General features: G+C 38.0%; 1 protein-coding gene across 8 annotated transcripts in view; it reads left to right on the forward strand.

Annotated features, from left to right (window-relative positions):
- Nucleotides 1-15,535, forward strand: part of LOC129775220 (regulating synaptic membrane exocytosis protein 1) — a 53,568-nt gene that overhangs the window by 8,645 nt on the left and 29,388 nt on the right. For all 8 annotated transcript variants that reach the window (XM_055779641.1, XM_055779638.1, XM_055779639.1 and 5 more), the window contains 8 exons: nt 2,316-2,424; nt 2,832-3,073; nt 3,198-3,682; nt 3,738-3,956; nt 4,014-4,228; nt 4,891-5,015; nt 5,071-5,278; nt 10,435-10,499. In XM_055779641.1, the coding sequence (XP_055635616.1) occupies nt 2,316-2,424; nt 2,832-3,073; nt 3,198-3,682; nt 3,738-3,956; nt 4,014-4,228; nt 4,891-5,015; nt 5,071-5,278; nt 10,435-10,499 (1,668 nt within the window). The remainder of the gene's footprint in view (nt 1-2,315; nt 2,425-2,831; nt 3,074-3,197; nt 3,683-3,737; nt 3,957-4,013; nt 4,229-4,890; nt 5,016-5,070; nt 5,279-10,434; nt 10,500-15,535) is intronic.

A 15,535-nucleotide genomic window follows, 5' to 3' on the forward strand; every position in this document is an offset into this window, starting at 1 on the left:
AAAGTGGTCGTACGAATTGTATGCAATAGTGAAAGTAAACAACCACATTGAGTTGTATTGGTGCTTGCTTCGTTCGAATTCGTCAGCTTCTATCGAACAAAATTATTTGTTTCTATTCGTACAATCAAATTTTCGTGCGTACTCCGAGCCAATGTCACCTTACCCTAATGTGGCAGACGCACAATACCAATCGATATCTTCTGAATTTGCGTGTATCGTGTTGCTTCCGACAACATGAAGTGAGGACGCCGAATGCATGTTCTAAAACCCTTCTTGCTTGACTCAGGCATTAATTGAAAATATGTTTTTCATCGTTGACGTTTTGACCTGGGTACGTTCAACTAGAGATGGGCAAACCGTTTATGAACTGATCAAAAGAACGAGTTCACACAAAAGAGTGAACGAACTGCCGTTCTTTTTTGCTGGGCAACAGATCATATGAACTGTACACCCAGTTCAGAACGAACTGTGTACGGTGAATGATGAACTGATAATACAGTTCAGAACGAACTGACCGCTGGCAGAACTGTGCATGCAGTTCAGAACGAACTGTGTACGGTAAGCGGTGCGTAAGAGGAAAGAAAACGAACGAGTGATAGATGAATGGTGCTGCAAGGTAAATAGTTCTCAAATTAACGAATGGAAACAAACGATAGCCCCATGAAACAACAAAAATAATGTGTCGGTATTGTCGCTTCATAAAAAAAACGCTTGTTGCGTTTTTTTATGTTGCGTTCAAGATACGATGGTTTTAAATTGGATTGTTAAATTATTTATCAAATTTCATATTTTGGAGTTCAGGGTAAATATATCAGTAAGTTGTTATGCCAATCTACCTCACTTATAAAATATAGTTGAAAGCTGAAAGTTGATTTAAACAGTCTTGTTAAACAGTAAAATTCGCGTCGCTAATATGAAATATGTTTTATATTATATCATATTGGGCTCGATAATTTTAAGATGGACGTTCGCGATTTGGGTACAGTTTTGCTATAGCATTTATTGCAATACATCGTAAGCAAAGCAGCACAATGCTAGTTTATGCTGAAAATAATGAATAACGACTCAAACAAAATTAAAATTTCAAAGTTTGATTTTCTATTGTGTTAAGTTATTTCTAACAAATATCGGGCATATCCCGCCACTGTACAAAAGAGTGAGTGAACTGCTCAAAAGAACTAGTTTACTTAAGTGAACGGTTGGTCACTGAACGGTTCATTAAAGTGAACCGTTTTGCCCACCTCTACGTTCAACGGTGCTGGAATATTTCAAAACAAAACCAAAAGTCATTCTTTCTTACACACACACATTGACAAATTTGATAAATCAAGCCGAAGGCACGCCGCTGGCACGGTGCAATGTGAGTGAAATATCGTGGCGAGAAGTAAACACGCCCCGATCAGCCACGTTGACGCCCCGCTGCAGTGAGAACAGAGCCTAAATGTCTCCGTTAACAAAGGAGAAGAATAACTGATAAGGGGTCTTCGTAGCCAAATTATTTGCGTGTCCGCTTCATACGCGAACCATCATAGGTTCAAACCCAGAACACTCCGGATAACAGTGCGGCATTGACATTCTCTTAAAAATTACCTTTTTCTATGCTAGAGGCGAATGAACTTAAAAGTTTAAAGCCTTTATAATATAAAAGAAGAACGGGAAGAACTATTATCGATTTTTATTAGGATTCGGCAGTCATCTAGTAACCAGTCGCCAAAACAATCTTTAGAACACTCTACTGTTGTCTAGTCATGTTTATTTGGAATAAAAATCGACTTTTTAATCAATTACCTTCAAATACCATCGATTAAAAATAACGTTTGCATTAGAAAAAAATGGATTTCTTCGGAAGGTGACGAAAAAAACTAAGACAGATAATTGAGTTTGGTAAATTTCCCATGGAAGGTAATTATATTAGCTTACTTGCAAAAAAAATCTACGTCCTTGCGAGCGGCCTTCCGGCAGTTAACCGGAGCATTCGCCATGGCGGACGAAAACATACGTGTAGGCATGTTTTTGAGTTCTTTCTTCGTTTTATTTATCAATCTCCTCTCAGTTTTCGCGACAAAATTGTTGGAGTAGATCTTACGCTTCAGGTTTGCCAGAAATTCTCGATGGGGTGTAGCTGGGGGACGTTGGGCGGAAAATCGACTTGACCGTCTTATTCAGCCACTGCCGCTGCGTCATTACCTGCAGCTCCGAGACACATTTCCCTTGATCATCCTTTTCAGCATCCTTTGGAGCTTCTTGTCGCTCAGTGTCGCTATAGATAACATTTGGTGGGTTTCCTATGATAATTCCACGTTTTGTTTTTTCAGATGGTTGCACCGGAAGATGTGCCCCAGCAAAGTAGTATGGAAAGCACAGGTACATTCGGGAAACTCAAACAGACATTATCTTCATCACTTTTAACGGCACAGGACAGAGGTAGGATCGAGTTTGTCAATGCACGTTATGTTGAATTCATTTTCAAATATTCAAATACTACGAATGGCTTTAATTTTTTAGTAATTAGTAATTATTAATTATTCAATAGTCGATTGTCATGGATATTCTAAAAACGTGGTTCTTTTCTGAGCCTTATTTATTTTCAATTTTATTAATAGAGTTTTAGCGTTGTGTTAACGACCTGATATTGATATTTTATACTAAATCTCAAACATTTTGCTTAATTTATAACCTTCTTGAATGTTACCGAGGCCCATCGGGTTTGAGAGATTGCCAACCAATATCTTAATTGTGATATTGGTTGAAAGTTTGATTTTACTATATAGAGTAACAGTAACAACAAAACATTTTTTCTTAGCACTGGACAATAATCGTTTTTTTTTCAGTGAATAAGATGTCACCGAGGCCCTCCTTGATTCCTGATGTTGAAGCTGCTAGTGAGGCTAGTAGCGTAAGTCAATTTACCAATAAAAGTGATGCTCCTAAACCAGTGGGTCGTTCTGGTTCGTGCCGGATATGCTTAAAAGCGTTCAAACCGAACGAGTTCAGTAAAACATGCGTAGAATGTGATCAAAAAGTGTGCGAGGATTGTGCAAGCTACAGTAAATTAGAACAAAATGAGGTTATGGTATGTGTTTTAATCATGTTTTTTTCTGTCGTTCAATTCGGAATGTATTTTATTCCACATGATTTCTTATGTTTATTCTAAAAAGTTTTGAAAATGATTAAGAGTATTCAAATCTATGTTTCAGGAAACCTTTCGCTGTAGCGTTTGTCGGAGAAAAATGGCATCTAGGGTGTTTCTACCCCAAGAATCGACTGATTCAATTTTGGAAATTCCAGTGCTAGAAACACTTCAAAGGCGTCATTCTGATGTTAAACTAGGATCAACACTTTGCCTCAATGTAGGTAATGGAACAGCGTTAGCTCCCCCAAGAAGTCCGGAACTTAGGCGACATTCGGATGTTTCTCCAGCTTCATTGAAAGAACTAGAAAAGCTTAAAGGTGCAAAGGCTACGGATTCAGACTGGAAGAAGGGCCATAGTGCAGTACCGAGCAGAGCTTCCAGTCCACCAAAGCACATGGAATTTGAAACAGCAGCATCTCGAATAGCTTCGAGGAGACCATCTATGCGGATGACACGTCAGCGAAGTTATGACGACGAAATTAAATCTATCAATAAAGAATCCGCTATACAAGAGCCAAGTCTTGGCCTGCCAGCACCTATGCCACGGAGGTATAAAACAATATTGGTAATAAGACACCCGACTAATGCCTAACTATGATTTTAGGAAGTCTGCATACGATGTATTCGCACCGGGAGTTCTTGCCAGTAGTTTGCAGTCTGCTTTGAAGGAACCTGAAGCTCCAACTTCGCGCAGGCCTTCCTTCAAAATACCAATAGCTGACAACAGTCTTGAAAATGAAGAATCACCCAGTCCTGATCACATATTACAATCCGCGTTGATCGTAGATGATGAACGGCGAAATAAAAGAAGAGGCTCTCAACTGTAAGACATTGAGGTTGTGTGCTTTAAGCCTGAATTTTATTTTTTTTCTGTGTTTAGACCGGATATTTCCGCTTTGAGAAGCAATCAAAACGCTGGAAATATGCCAATCTACCAGTGTCCTGCGCTAGAGGACTTGGAAGCTCCTCGTCGGCAGACATCACTGGATGGAGATGCTATAAAAATTGTCATACATGATGTTGATTCTGGGCCGCTTTGCGCATCTAAACGAAGGGTGATACTTCAGAAGGACCCGGCTGATAAAGCTCACAGGAGTAAGCACGAAAAAACTAGACAAGGAGATTTTGTCCGTATTATTGTACTTTTGTTTTAAAATTATCTATCATACATAATTGTTTTCTATTGTGCTATGGGAATCTTCCTTGAATCCTACGTTTATTAAACCTTCTACAAAAATGCGTCGCCTTGCGACAGTTGACCGGAATCTTAGTCATGGCCGATGGAAAGATGGATGTCGGTATGTTCATCAGCTCTTTCGTGGCCTTGGTGATCAGCTGCTTCTCCGTTATGGCCACGAAATTATTAGAATAGATCTTCCGTTTGAGGTTCGGTCGCAGATGGTGAACGCTGCGAAGGTTGACGGTGTCCGATATAACGTTTATCTTCAGCTGGTCCATAATCTCCAGTTACTCATTGGCATAATGGGTCGAGGCCGGGTCTGGCTAAAAGATTAACCTCCTTGGTGGGGGCTTAATGTACCCGGTCCTCCGCCAGTTTCATTTGTTTTGTTTTCTGTTTTTCACAACAGATATTGTTTTAAATTTAACAAAATTAAAATCTGTTCTAAACTTTTTGCTAGCATCATCTCAATCTTATGTGTTCTTCTAACAATTCTGTTTGAAACAGTTGAGATATAAAAATATCCCAACTAATTTTTGTTAGTTTTGTTATAAAATTACATTCTTCCGTTTTGCAGCTCGTGGTTTTGGAATGCGTGTTGTGGGAGGAAAAACTGGTACAGATGGTAAACTTTTTGCGTATATTGTCTGGACTGTCGCCGGCGGACCAGCAGAAAAGGGTGGTCTGCAGCAAGGAGACAAGGTAAACTATTTGCGTAGTCAACAAGCGAAATTAATCATACAGCGTACATTCACAGATACTCGAATGGTGTGGAACATCTCTGGTTGATCGGAGTTTTGAAGAAGTATGTGCCATTATGGATAGAACCGGAGATGTGATCGAGTTGCTGGTCGAACACGCTACAGACTTCAGAATGTGTGATTTGTTAGACGATGGTACATCAGGGAATCCTAACAATCAGTCAAAACAAAATTCCGACATGTCTAACCTCGGTTTCACAGCAGGTAGGTGGTTTCTTTTCTGATGGATTGAAATCCTCATTATATTCACTATATTCAATATTCTAATAGTGATAATTATAAGAAAATTGTTCTAAAAAATCCACAACGGAATCCGTATTAGCAGCCATTTTGATGGTTGACTATTTTATTTTCTATGGGAATAACTCGATCTCAAAATTTATTTCATTTTTACCGATGATTTTATTTTCATATTGAACTTCAGAAATTTTAAGATTATGTCAAACTAACGAAAAAACTCTGAAGAGCTGCGTATCTAGGAAGAAGTGACAAACTTCAAGCAATTTGATTGATTTTCACTGTCAATTATGCAATATAAAAAATCTTTTTGCGAACAATTATTTTTGACGACCAATGTTGCAGTATTTATGCCTGGAATCCATGCTTCCCAATACAATATATGAAACACACAGCATCCATTTCTGGTTCAACAGTTGAATCAAATGACAATTCACGTAATTTGTCCTATTGCCCATGAAAGCCACGATTGAATACGAAGAACTAGCGGAACACGGTTACCCCGAATAGCAAACATTAAGTCGTAAAACAAGTGAACATACATCATCATATAAATCATATTTTGGGTGGTATATGATGCGCGTAACTAGCATATACATGCAAAAGTGGAGGCGATAATTTTATGTTGCTTCTTATATGACTATTGTCGTCCAAATATACGATTTATTACAGACATAGATAAAAAAAAATATCGGAAAATATTTGTGAGTTTATAATTAATTTATTACCTCACGAATCGCCAATGTTTGTAGAAATAGAAACTATTCTATTGATTATTAGTAGGAGTGGGATTCGAACTCCGGTTGTTGGATTATCGAGCAGGTGGTATCTCGCACGGCTATCTGAAATACAATGCTTGAGTAGTTAAAATTCGTATATAGCAAACTAAAGAGATGCAATCGGATACGTTAGATATGCCCTGATTTTGCTTTTTTAACTGTGTCTTAAATAAAAGGAAGCCATCCCAATCAAACAAACCAAATACCTTGTTTCGTTTATTTGAAATGATAACACAGAAAATTCATACGAACGATCTCAATTCGAAAGAATTTTTGTTCAATTTACTGAGAACTACTTGCTTTTACAATTAGTTCGGAACGCAGTTCTACATAATTGGATACTATTTGTCAACCAATTTGGCAGCCTTGCAAAGCAAAATAAACCAGGTCGTTTTGAAGTATATTACCAGGTTGGTCAATACGACAAAACCACGCTACATCCATCTTGAAATTCTAATGTATTTTGTTTTTATATAAAATAATTCCAGCAAACATTTAATCGTAAAACTTTTGCATGTGATAGGTAGCTTTAAATTCGTATCAAATTACAATCGTATAAAATATCAATCAAAGGATGCATCATGTGTTTTCGGAATCGTATAAAATGTAAAAACACGATTTTGTATATCATTGATGGGTTAAGTCTTATATCGGTATACCGTTCACCCTAGTATCGCGATATACATTATCATATACGCACATTCTATTCATTTTATATAGCACTGTCCGGTCAAATCGTATATCAGTGTCAACAGCATCGTATATCGTTATATACGGCTTTATATGCGTATAAAATATTGCATACACGTATGTACGTATGCGTATGTATGTTATATGCATCATATATCATCCAATTGTGTCTTGGGTGTATGTATATTGCCTTCAATTATGGCTTTTCATACGATTTAATGTTTTCTGGGATACTACCCAGCAGACATCAAATCGCATAACTTGGCATATTCAAAGTCGCATATTGTGCAATGTACATTGCACGTTACGGAAAAGAACGTCCACGTTGGGTTTTTGTCTGGGCTTTGTGTCTCGGCTTTTGTTTTGATTTTTGTTGTATTTTTCATTCCAACATACTTAGTTCTTAATTTCGGAGTCAAAATCATTCGCGACTAGCTGAGAAAAATAGTGTGCATATTATTATTATTGTTGAATAAGTGTTGGGAGTACGGGGTTTAATGATTTTCATTATATTTTTCTAAGTTTAGAACTGATTTTGGCATGCTGATTCGAAAGAGGGCATTGCCATTTAATAGTGTTGTAGGTGGCGACATCATGAATAACATTGGATAAATCATTTGTTTGACTTTCGACGTGACGGTTCTGCTGCAAGCGTAGACTGCATGTGTGAACTGGTGGAGACGGTGACGGAACATGAACGTTCTTTTCCGTAACGTTCTATGTGAATCGCACATTATTCTTTTCTACAAATCCTGCCGGTCGTTTTTGTTTAACGTATGCTAACGGGGCGTCACGTTGCCGGTATATTTGAATGTTTTCATAAGAATTGCATGGTAGAATAACTGACGTAGCGGAACGTGACGGGACGTGATCGTGACGTGGATGGTGTATGTGAATCGCACATATAAAGTAAGATCGGATCAAAATCATATATAATGTCAATCTAAAATCCTATAAAATTCGATTTTATTTATCACTACTGATTAAATTTCAATCCGGTGTTACAGACATCGGTTTTATGATATACACTATCGTAGAATCGATCTATACGGAATCATATATGCATATCAGGCGATTTGTGAGTCGCATGAACATATAAATCGAATCAATGTAGTACTGCGAAAACTTATATTACATGCTGTGGAAATCATTCAATAGTAAAAAAAAACAGCTGTTGCTTATCATCTAAATAACCCGAGTTCGAATTCCTATCGGAACAAATTTTCTTAGCCATCACCACCACTCATTTCAATTATTTATACTCTCCCCACTAAAAATCAATTGAATAATTCATATTTTTGGAAACATACATGTTGTCATATATAACAATAGCAATGAGGTTATAAAATTAGTATAACCTCATGAACATTTTCCGTCATTAATTGTTTTGTTTGTCTATAGTAAATCGCATATGCGTATGACAATAGTCTTACTAGATACATGTGTAAGTCGTATATTCATTCAAACTTATTCGCAAGCAGTTGCAATGTATATGGGAAAAACTTCTGAACAATCAATGCAGTGGTTGACGAAATGTTATTCCGCTTTTGCTCCTTCGAGAACAACAGTTTATCGGTGCACAAGCATCTGCCGTACAAGCACCGCAAATGCGCCTCGCTCTGGAAGGCCAATAGAGGTTATGCATCCAGAAATCGTAAAACAAGTACAACGACTCGTTTTGAGCGATCGTAAAGTGAAGTTACGCGAGTTTGCTGAGGCCGTAGGCATTTCAAAAGAACGAGCGGGACACATTTTGCACGACATTTTGGGCATAAAAAAGCTATCCGTGCAATGGAGGCCGCGTTTGCTGACCGTCGACCAAAAAAGGCTGCACGTTGATGATTCAACAGCCGGTTTGGCGTTTTTGAAGCGTAATCGAGTGAACTTTCGACGTTTTGTGACATGAAACGTGGATCCTTTACCACACTCCCTAGTTCAATAGGCAGTCTGCAGAGTGGCTGACAAGCATATTTCGAAGACTTAGACGTTTCGTACTACATAAAGGGATTCGAAATGTTGGAAATTCGCTATGTCAAGTGTATTGCCCCCGAAGGAATCTACGTTAAGGAATAAATACAGCTTTGCCCAAAGAACGATTGTTTTCATTAACAATCCTGGCACTTTTCAGCCCAGTTAGGGCATATATCCCAAAATATGGGGTATATGATTATGTATATACGCTAGTTATACGATTTAATGTTTGCTGGCCAGTACCAGCTGAACACCAAAATGTAGAATTTCCAGCGCTAGTGTTTTACCTCTCTCTTTCATGCTTCTTTACGATTTTTTTCGTATTGTTTGTTATCTACGGTTCCCCTATCCAACTTAGTGACCAAACGACCGCACATTGTACCACATATCCATTTTGAAATAGGCATCAATTATCTTGATGTGTCAAATTTATAATGCAATGGAACCTCGATTATCCGCGAGCGGATGATCCGCGGTGCGGATTATGCGCGACAGCGAGTTCCATAGTTACTGCTTTTACATTATCTGACTACTGGTCTACACAATCTTCTAGATGGATAGTTTAATAATTTCTGTGTTGATAAAACATAATTCTCAGCATGAAATTTCTTTTTCTTCGTGTTTGGAACTCATTTTTAGTCCTTTATTGCGTTATCCGCGATTTTCGTTATTCGCGGTGAGCTTGCCAGACTATTCCGCGGATAATCGGGGTTCCACTGTATGATGTAATATGCCCCCAAATAACGATCTGATATGATATACTGTTGAATGACATTCCACAACATATAATATGATTTTTCGCAGTGCTACATTCATTCAAATTAGACATTTTTGTGAATCTCGATCCGTACCTGCCAGATATGCATATATGATGTCGTTTAATTCGATTTAAAGACAGTACATATCATAAATCCGATGTTTGTTATAACCAATTACGACTTAATCTGCCGTAATAAATAAAATCTGATTTTTCTCATTTTATACGATTAAAGATATACACGATGTATTATTTGAACGAATATGACTAAGAGTAGGCCAAGTTATATGATTTGATGTTTACTCCGGACGAACCTCCCGTCGCCGAAAGTTAAACCGTCCCGTCAACTATTCTCTTGGACTTATTTTGCCGACGTCAAAGTTGCCGGTGATTGTGTATGTGAATGCTACCATACGATTTCCATGGGAGAATTTTTGACATTTCATTCTTTTACGTTGACTTCACGGTGACGGGACATTGTATGTGTAGTGCACTTAATACGATATGATTTATTCAGGGAATACCTTGATCGTGGTACCGCAACTGGCGCATAATTTGCAGATTTGTTTTTTTGTGCTGGTTCATAATGGTAATCAACCGTGCCGGCGAAACAGTAGTCAATGTTTAGTGCTGTTTGGATACGATCTATGTAAATAAATTCAAACATACGGGATACGTCCGAACGGCAATTCGGATATTACGTTTTACTTTCCACTTCACTTTCCTTGGTCCATCCAACGCCGATGTCAGATTTGACAGTTGAAAATAAAAATCAGCTAAAACATTATTTTATCATTTTTTTATATCAAATCTACGATTGGAGCACATTTATATGAGCACTTTTGCTTGTCTCGTAAAGAATGCGAACAAACGAAGTTTTGTTGCAACCAACTGCTCTAACACATGTTTTGTGCTTTTAATTGCAGAGAATGAAACAATTGCAGATAAATCACCCTCATCACCAACGAGACGGAAACTCCCAAAAACTCCGGTATAAATTATTCATATTTTACTTATTACATTTAAATGTGACTCAAGTATCAATCATATTAATTTGCTTGGAGTTAAACACTTTTCACAAAATAGGATTGGAAAATAAAATTGGAGCCATTCAATAGTTGGCAGACCAAATACATACAAAACTACATCTTGAACAGGAATATGTTACTACTATTTTCCCAAACAGTTATAGTTATACATTTTCGGAACACTCTTTGAGTAATTACCTATTGTGCCATCAACTACCTTAAGCTTAATTTGAGAAACTGGTTGGAGACTTTGTTGTCAATGTTTAATGCAGAAAAGAAAAGAAGAAAATCAATTGTGAGATGTCTAACAATTTGATTGTTAAGAAGAAGAAACAAACAAATGCAGTAATCAAGCATTCAAATAGAGAACCAGAATGTCATCATCTGTCATTCAATTAATTACATGCTTCTATTCCTTAAAAGAACGCGCGACGATGCTGAACGGACCTAACTCCTCCCGACAGACTTGGTTTGTACCGACCGAACATTATTTGAGACGACACAACAGACATAAAAAGACAGCCAATCTTGACTATGTCCCAGAAACTCATTCACAATCATTTGTTGTAAACGCTGGTGTAATAATGTTTGCGTATTATTCGCAAACAAATTATGAGACTAGTGATTCAAACAAACAATTACGATAATATCGATGTGAGTCTCATGTTTCTCCCTTTATTTGAATGTCGAAAACAAGCTTTTGGAAAATTCTATTTAGATAGAGTCATAGTGTCTAATAAGAGTGAAAGGTTAGTTATATGTTTTCAGAATAATGGTTTTTATTTCTCTAAGAATGGCGAATGTATGGAAATTGACTCAAAACCCATATTCATAAGGTGGTTGAAATTTCAATTCGATTTCGAAGGAATTGATAAATTTCAGAATTCCAGTTTGAGTATGATAACTCCTGTCCATTGCAATTGTCATTACCTGCCTTTAGCCGTTGTCTTCGAGTTTCTTTGGTGTATTCGAAAGGTTAAAATCGGTAAGTTAAAATTGTTATTTTTCAAATTCTGATGGTTTCTAACTTTTCCATCCGGATTTCTTCCATAGTTTTTTGCTGGGATTGCTGGGATTTTATTTATTCATTCATTTTCGTAAAAAAATGTAGACTACAGTAAACAGGGCGATAAGGGAAGACCAGTTATCGACATTCGCGTTTTAACTGGTCCAGCATGTAAATCGTCAAATAAAATCGAGGGGAACTTCAATGAATTATTTGATTCGCGTTGATAATGAAATTGGATAAACAAAAGGATTCCAATGGAAATTTCGCATTGAGTGCGACAACAAGTATGAAATGTAATTTGAGGGAATTATTTTTCTGCAATTTAATCATTGTTTTTGTCATGCATAAATGATGTAAATTTTCATCACATTTCAAATTACATTCAAATGCCCCTCATAGCAAATTTTCCATTTGAATATGGCGTCGATTGTTTACGAAATTCTGCTTTTTAACTGGACTAATTAACGTTCGCCCAGTTAAAAATCAGACCAGTTAACGAACGATTACTGTATATACTTATATGTTAATGTTACAATGTTTCCTTAGGTTAAATATGATTCCTACGGTACATGTTTCTTTTTAGCTGTTTTTTTATTCATTATTGTGTCAATTATTTCGCAGTGCTGATTGTATATACGCATCATGCGATTGAGAGAGGCTTTGTTTGTATAATTCGTTCTGGATGTTTTGGTTAGAAACAAATTGCGTGCTCTTAGTTCCACAGTTGGTACATGGAAATTTATTTTTTCTAGTAATTCAGCTGATTGTACTCGTTGCGAAATTAGGTCATAAACTAAAGAAAGCATTGTAAATTTACGGCTTTCCTTTAGTGATTGGATGTTTATGAGCATGCAGCGTGCTCCATATGAAGGAAGTGGAAGAGAGGTCCAGTTCAGCTTACGGAGTGCAAATAAAAACTGTTTCTGTAAAATTAAGCAAATGAAACGAAATTTGGCATATGGAGGTTTTAGGGTGCAATAAATGTTTCTATGTCACCCCACCCCCCTCTCTAAGGGGGGGGGGCTGCCATACAAATGAAACACAAATTTCTGCATTACTCGAGAATTATTCAGGAGAATGAAACCAAATTAGGCATATTGAGGTTTTATGGTGCAATAAATGATTCTATGGTGGTTAGACACTCCACCTCCCTCTCTAAGGCGGGGCTGTCATACAAATGAAACACAAATTTCTGCATTATTCGAGAATTATTCAAGCAAATGAAACCAAATTAGGCATATTTAGGTTTTAGGGTGCAATAAATGATTATATGATGGTTAGACACTCCACCCCTTCTCTAAGGGGGGGCTGCCATACAAATGGAACACAAATTTCTGCATTACTCGAGAATTATTCAGGAGAATGAACCAAATTAGGCATATTGAGGTTTTAGGGTGCAATAAATGTTTCTATGGTGGTTAGAACACAAATTTTGGACGGGTCAGCTAGTTCAATATACAAATGATTGTCACATGGACAATCATTTGTATATTGAACTGGTGTTCAATCGTCTCTCCTACTTTATTACACTTTCTGCAACAGTCGACAACGTTTTCGTGCAAGATGTACTTCCGGTAGTTTTTGGTCGCTATTATTCGGTCCTGCATGGCTACCATAAACCATTCTGTCTCAGGAAAAATCTCACCTCGACCAGCCACGTGTTCGATCATGTTTTGTTGTCTTGCGCTTGCTCTAAACGATGGGGGTGCGTCCCATGAAGTTCTTTTTGCTTCCACAACGTTATTTTTTCTTCAGTAATCTGCAAATTGCAACTTAGCTGCCCCTGCGCCAGATGCAGGCGCTGAATCCTTTCCGCCTCACAAACAGCGCGATAGATATCGTGACGGGTGTGACTTTCTTCGAAGTATCTCCGCAACTGCTGGATCTGGGAAACGCAAAGCGCTTTGATGTCAATGGCAAGGTGAATCTTTCTATGGACGACTTTGGATGGTGCATGCGGTGCTTAGTGAACGTTACTCTCATTGTTCTTTCAATGGCTTCTAAATCGGGTTTTGTCCACTTCAGCACCCCGAAACTGTACGTTAGTAAAGGAGCGGCAAACATGTTGACGTCTGTGACGCCGCCGCAAAGGTTTGCTCTCAAAACCTGGTTGTTCCTGGGGTTCCTTTTTGATTTTTGTGTGACAAATCTCTTTCAATTGCAGAAATCCCAGGTATTTATAGGATTCGCCCTCCACCAAACCTTGACTCACCTCACTCTCGTTAATGCGGAATCCTCCAGTCTCCACCAATCGTCCACGATAGACCTGTTCTGATTTACACTTTTCTATTCCGAGTTCCATTCGCACATCAGAACTGGAGTAGCTAGCGCATTGTAGTAGAGTATGTAGCGCTTCTGTTGATTCCAGAATCAACAGAATCAAATCGTCCATATAGAAGGTATGATTTATTGTCGTTGTTCTGTTGATATGGTAGCCATGGCTGCTTCGGTTGAGTGCTCTGCTCAAGGGGTTCATCGCAAGGCAAAACCACAAAGGACTAAATGTGACACCTTGGAATATTCCCCTGCGAATATCGAGAGTTCTGGATATCAACATAGTTGTTCCGTCGGTGATACTAAGCGAAGTGCTCCAGTTTTCCATTACGTGTTCCATAAACCTGATGACGCCATCATGTATCTTGTACATTTTTAGTACCTTTATGAGGTACGTATGCGATACTGAGTCGTATGCTTTCTTGTAATCAAAGTATGCCGTACTCATGTTCCTTTTGTTTCAGCTAGCTTGTCCGACGTTTTTTTTTTTATTAAATCGTTTATTTTTACAGGCTCAGTTACATAAGTTTAAAGGAGCCAAAGCCCTGACTGTATTGTTACAAGTATATATATCCATTTTTTCTTAGTTACAAGTATATATAAACATTTTTAAACAGATTACTCGCGGTCTACTCGAGTTTAAAAGGGTGACATATTTTCTTCAGGAAAAGGAGGGGATAAAAGGATTTGTTGACAATGTTCACTCTCACATTCACACTCACATTCATTACACTCAATTCTTAAGCCTATCTTATATCTAATATGTATTTACATTTCACCTTATTCTATTGTTAATAAGAAGGGATTTGATTTCTCGCGAAGGAAAAGGAAAAGGAGAATATAAGGATATAAGGACAGTCAGACACGAAGATCGATAACTTTTAGGAAGACATATATTTGGGACATGTAATCAAGGTCTAAACCAGCCAACACATCTCTCACCGGCACATTGGGCTGCCTTTCTCTAGCCCGAAGAGAGTTTTCTAAATTCGATCTGGCAACAAGATACTCCTCGCACGACCAAACAACGTGTTCGATGTCGTGGTAACCATGGCCACAGACACAGATATTGCTGTCGGCAAGATCAAAACGAAAGAGTAGCGCGTTTAACGAACAGTGATTGGACATGAGTCGGGAGAAGGTGCGAATAAAGTCCCGACTCAAGTCCAGACTTTTGAACCATGGTTTAAGGCTAACTTTAGGGATAATTGAGTGGAGCCACCGGCCCAATTCATCTTCGTTCCATTTGCATTGCCAGTTAACGATGGTATTTGTACGAACTAAAGAATAAAATTCATTGAAGGCGATTTGACGCTGATAAATTTCGCCTTCAATTGCACCTACCTTTGCTAATGAGTCAGCCCTCTCATTACCCGGAATTGTGCAATGTGAAGGGACCCAGACAAAGGTAATGGCATAACAGCGTCTGGTTAAAGCACTCAAAATTTCTCGTATTCTCTCAAGGATGTACGGCGAGTGCTTTTCCGGCCTCACTGAACGGATAGCTTCGACAGAGCTAAGACTATCCGTTACAATGTAATAGTGTTCAACAGGTCGTGAGGCGACGCTGTCCAGCGCCCAGTGTATTGCTGCCAATTCAGCAATATATACTGAGCAAGGATACTGAAGACTGTGTGAGGTGCTAAAAAATACGTTGAACACTCCAAATCCTATGGACTCATTCATAGAGGACCCATCAGTAAAGTACATATTATC

This window comes from Toxorhynchites rutilus, chromosome 3, assembly GCF_029784135.1.
Source record: "Toxorhynchites rutilus septentrionalis strain SRP chromosome 3, ASM2978413v1, whole genome shotgun sequence".
NCBI lineage: Eukaryota > Metazoa > Arthropoda > Insecta > Diptera > Culicidae > Toxorhynchites > Toxorhynchites rutilus.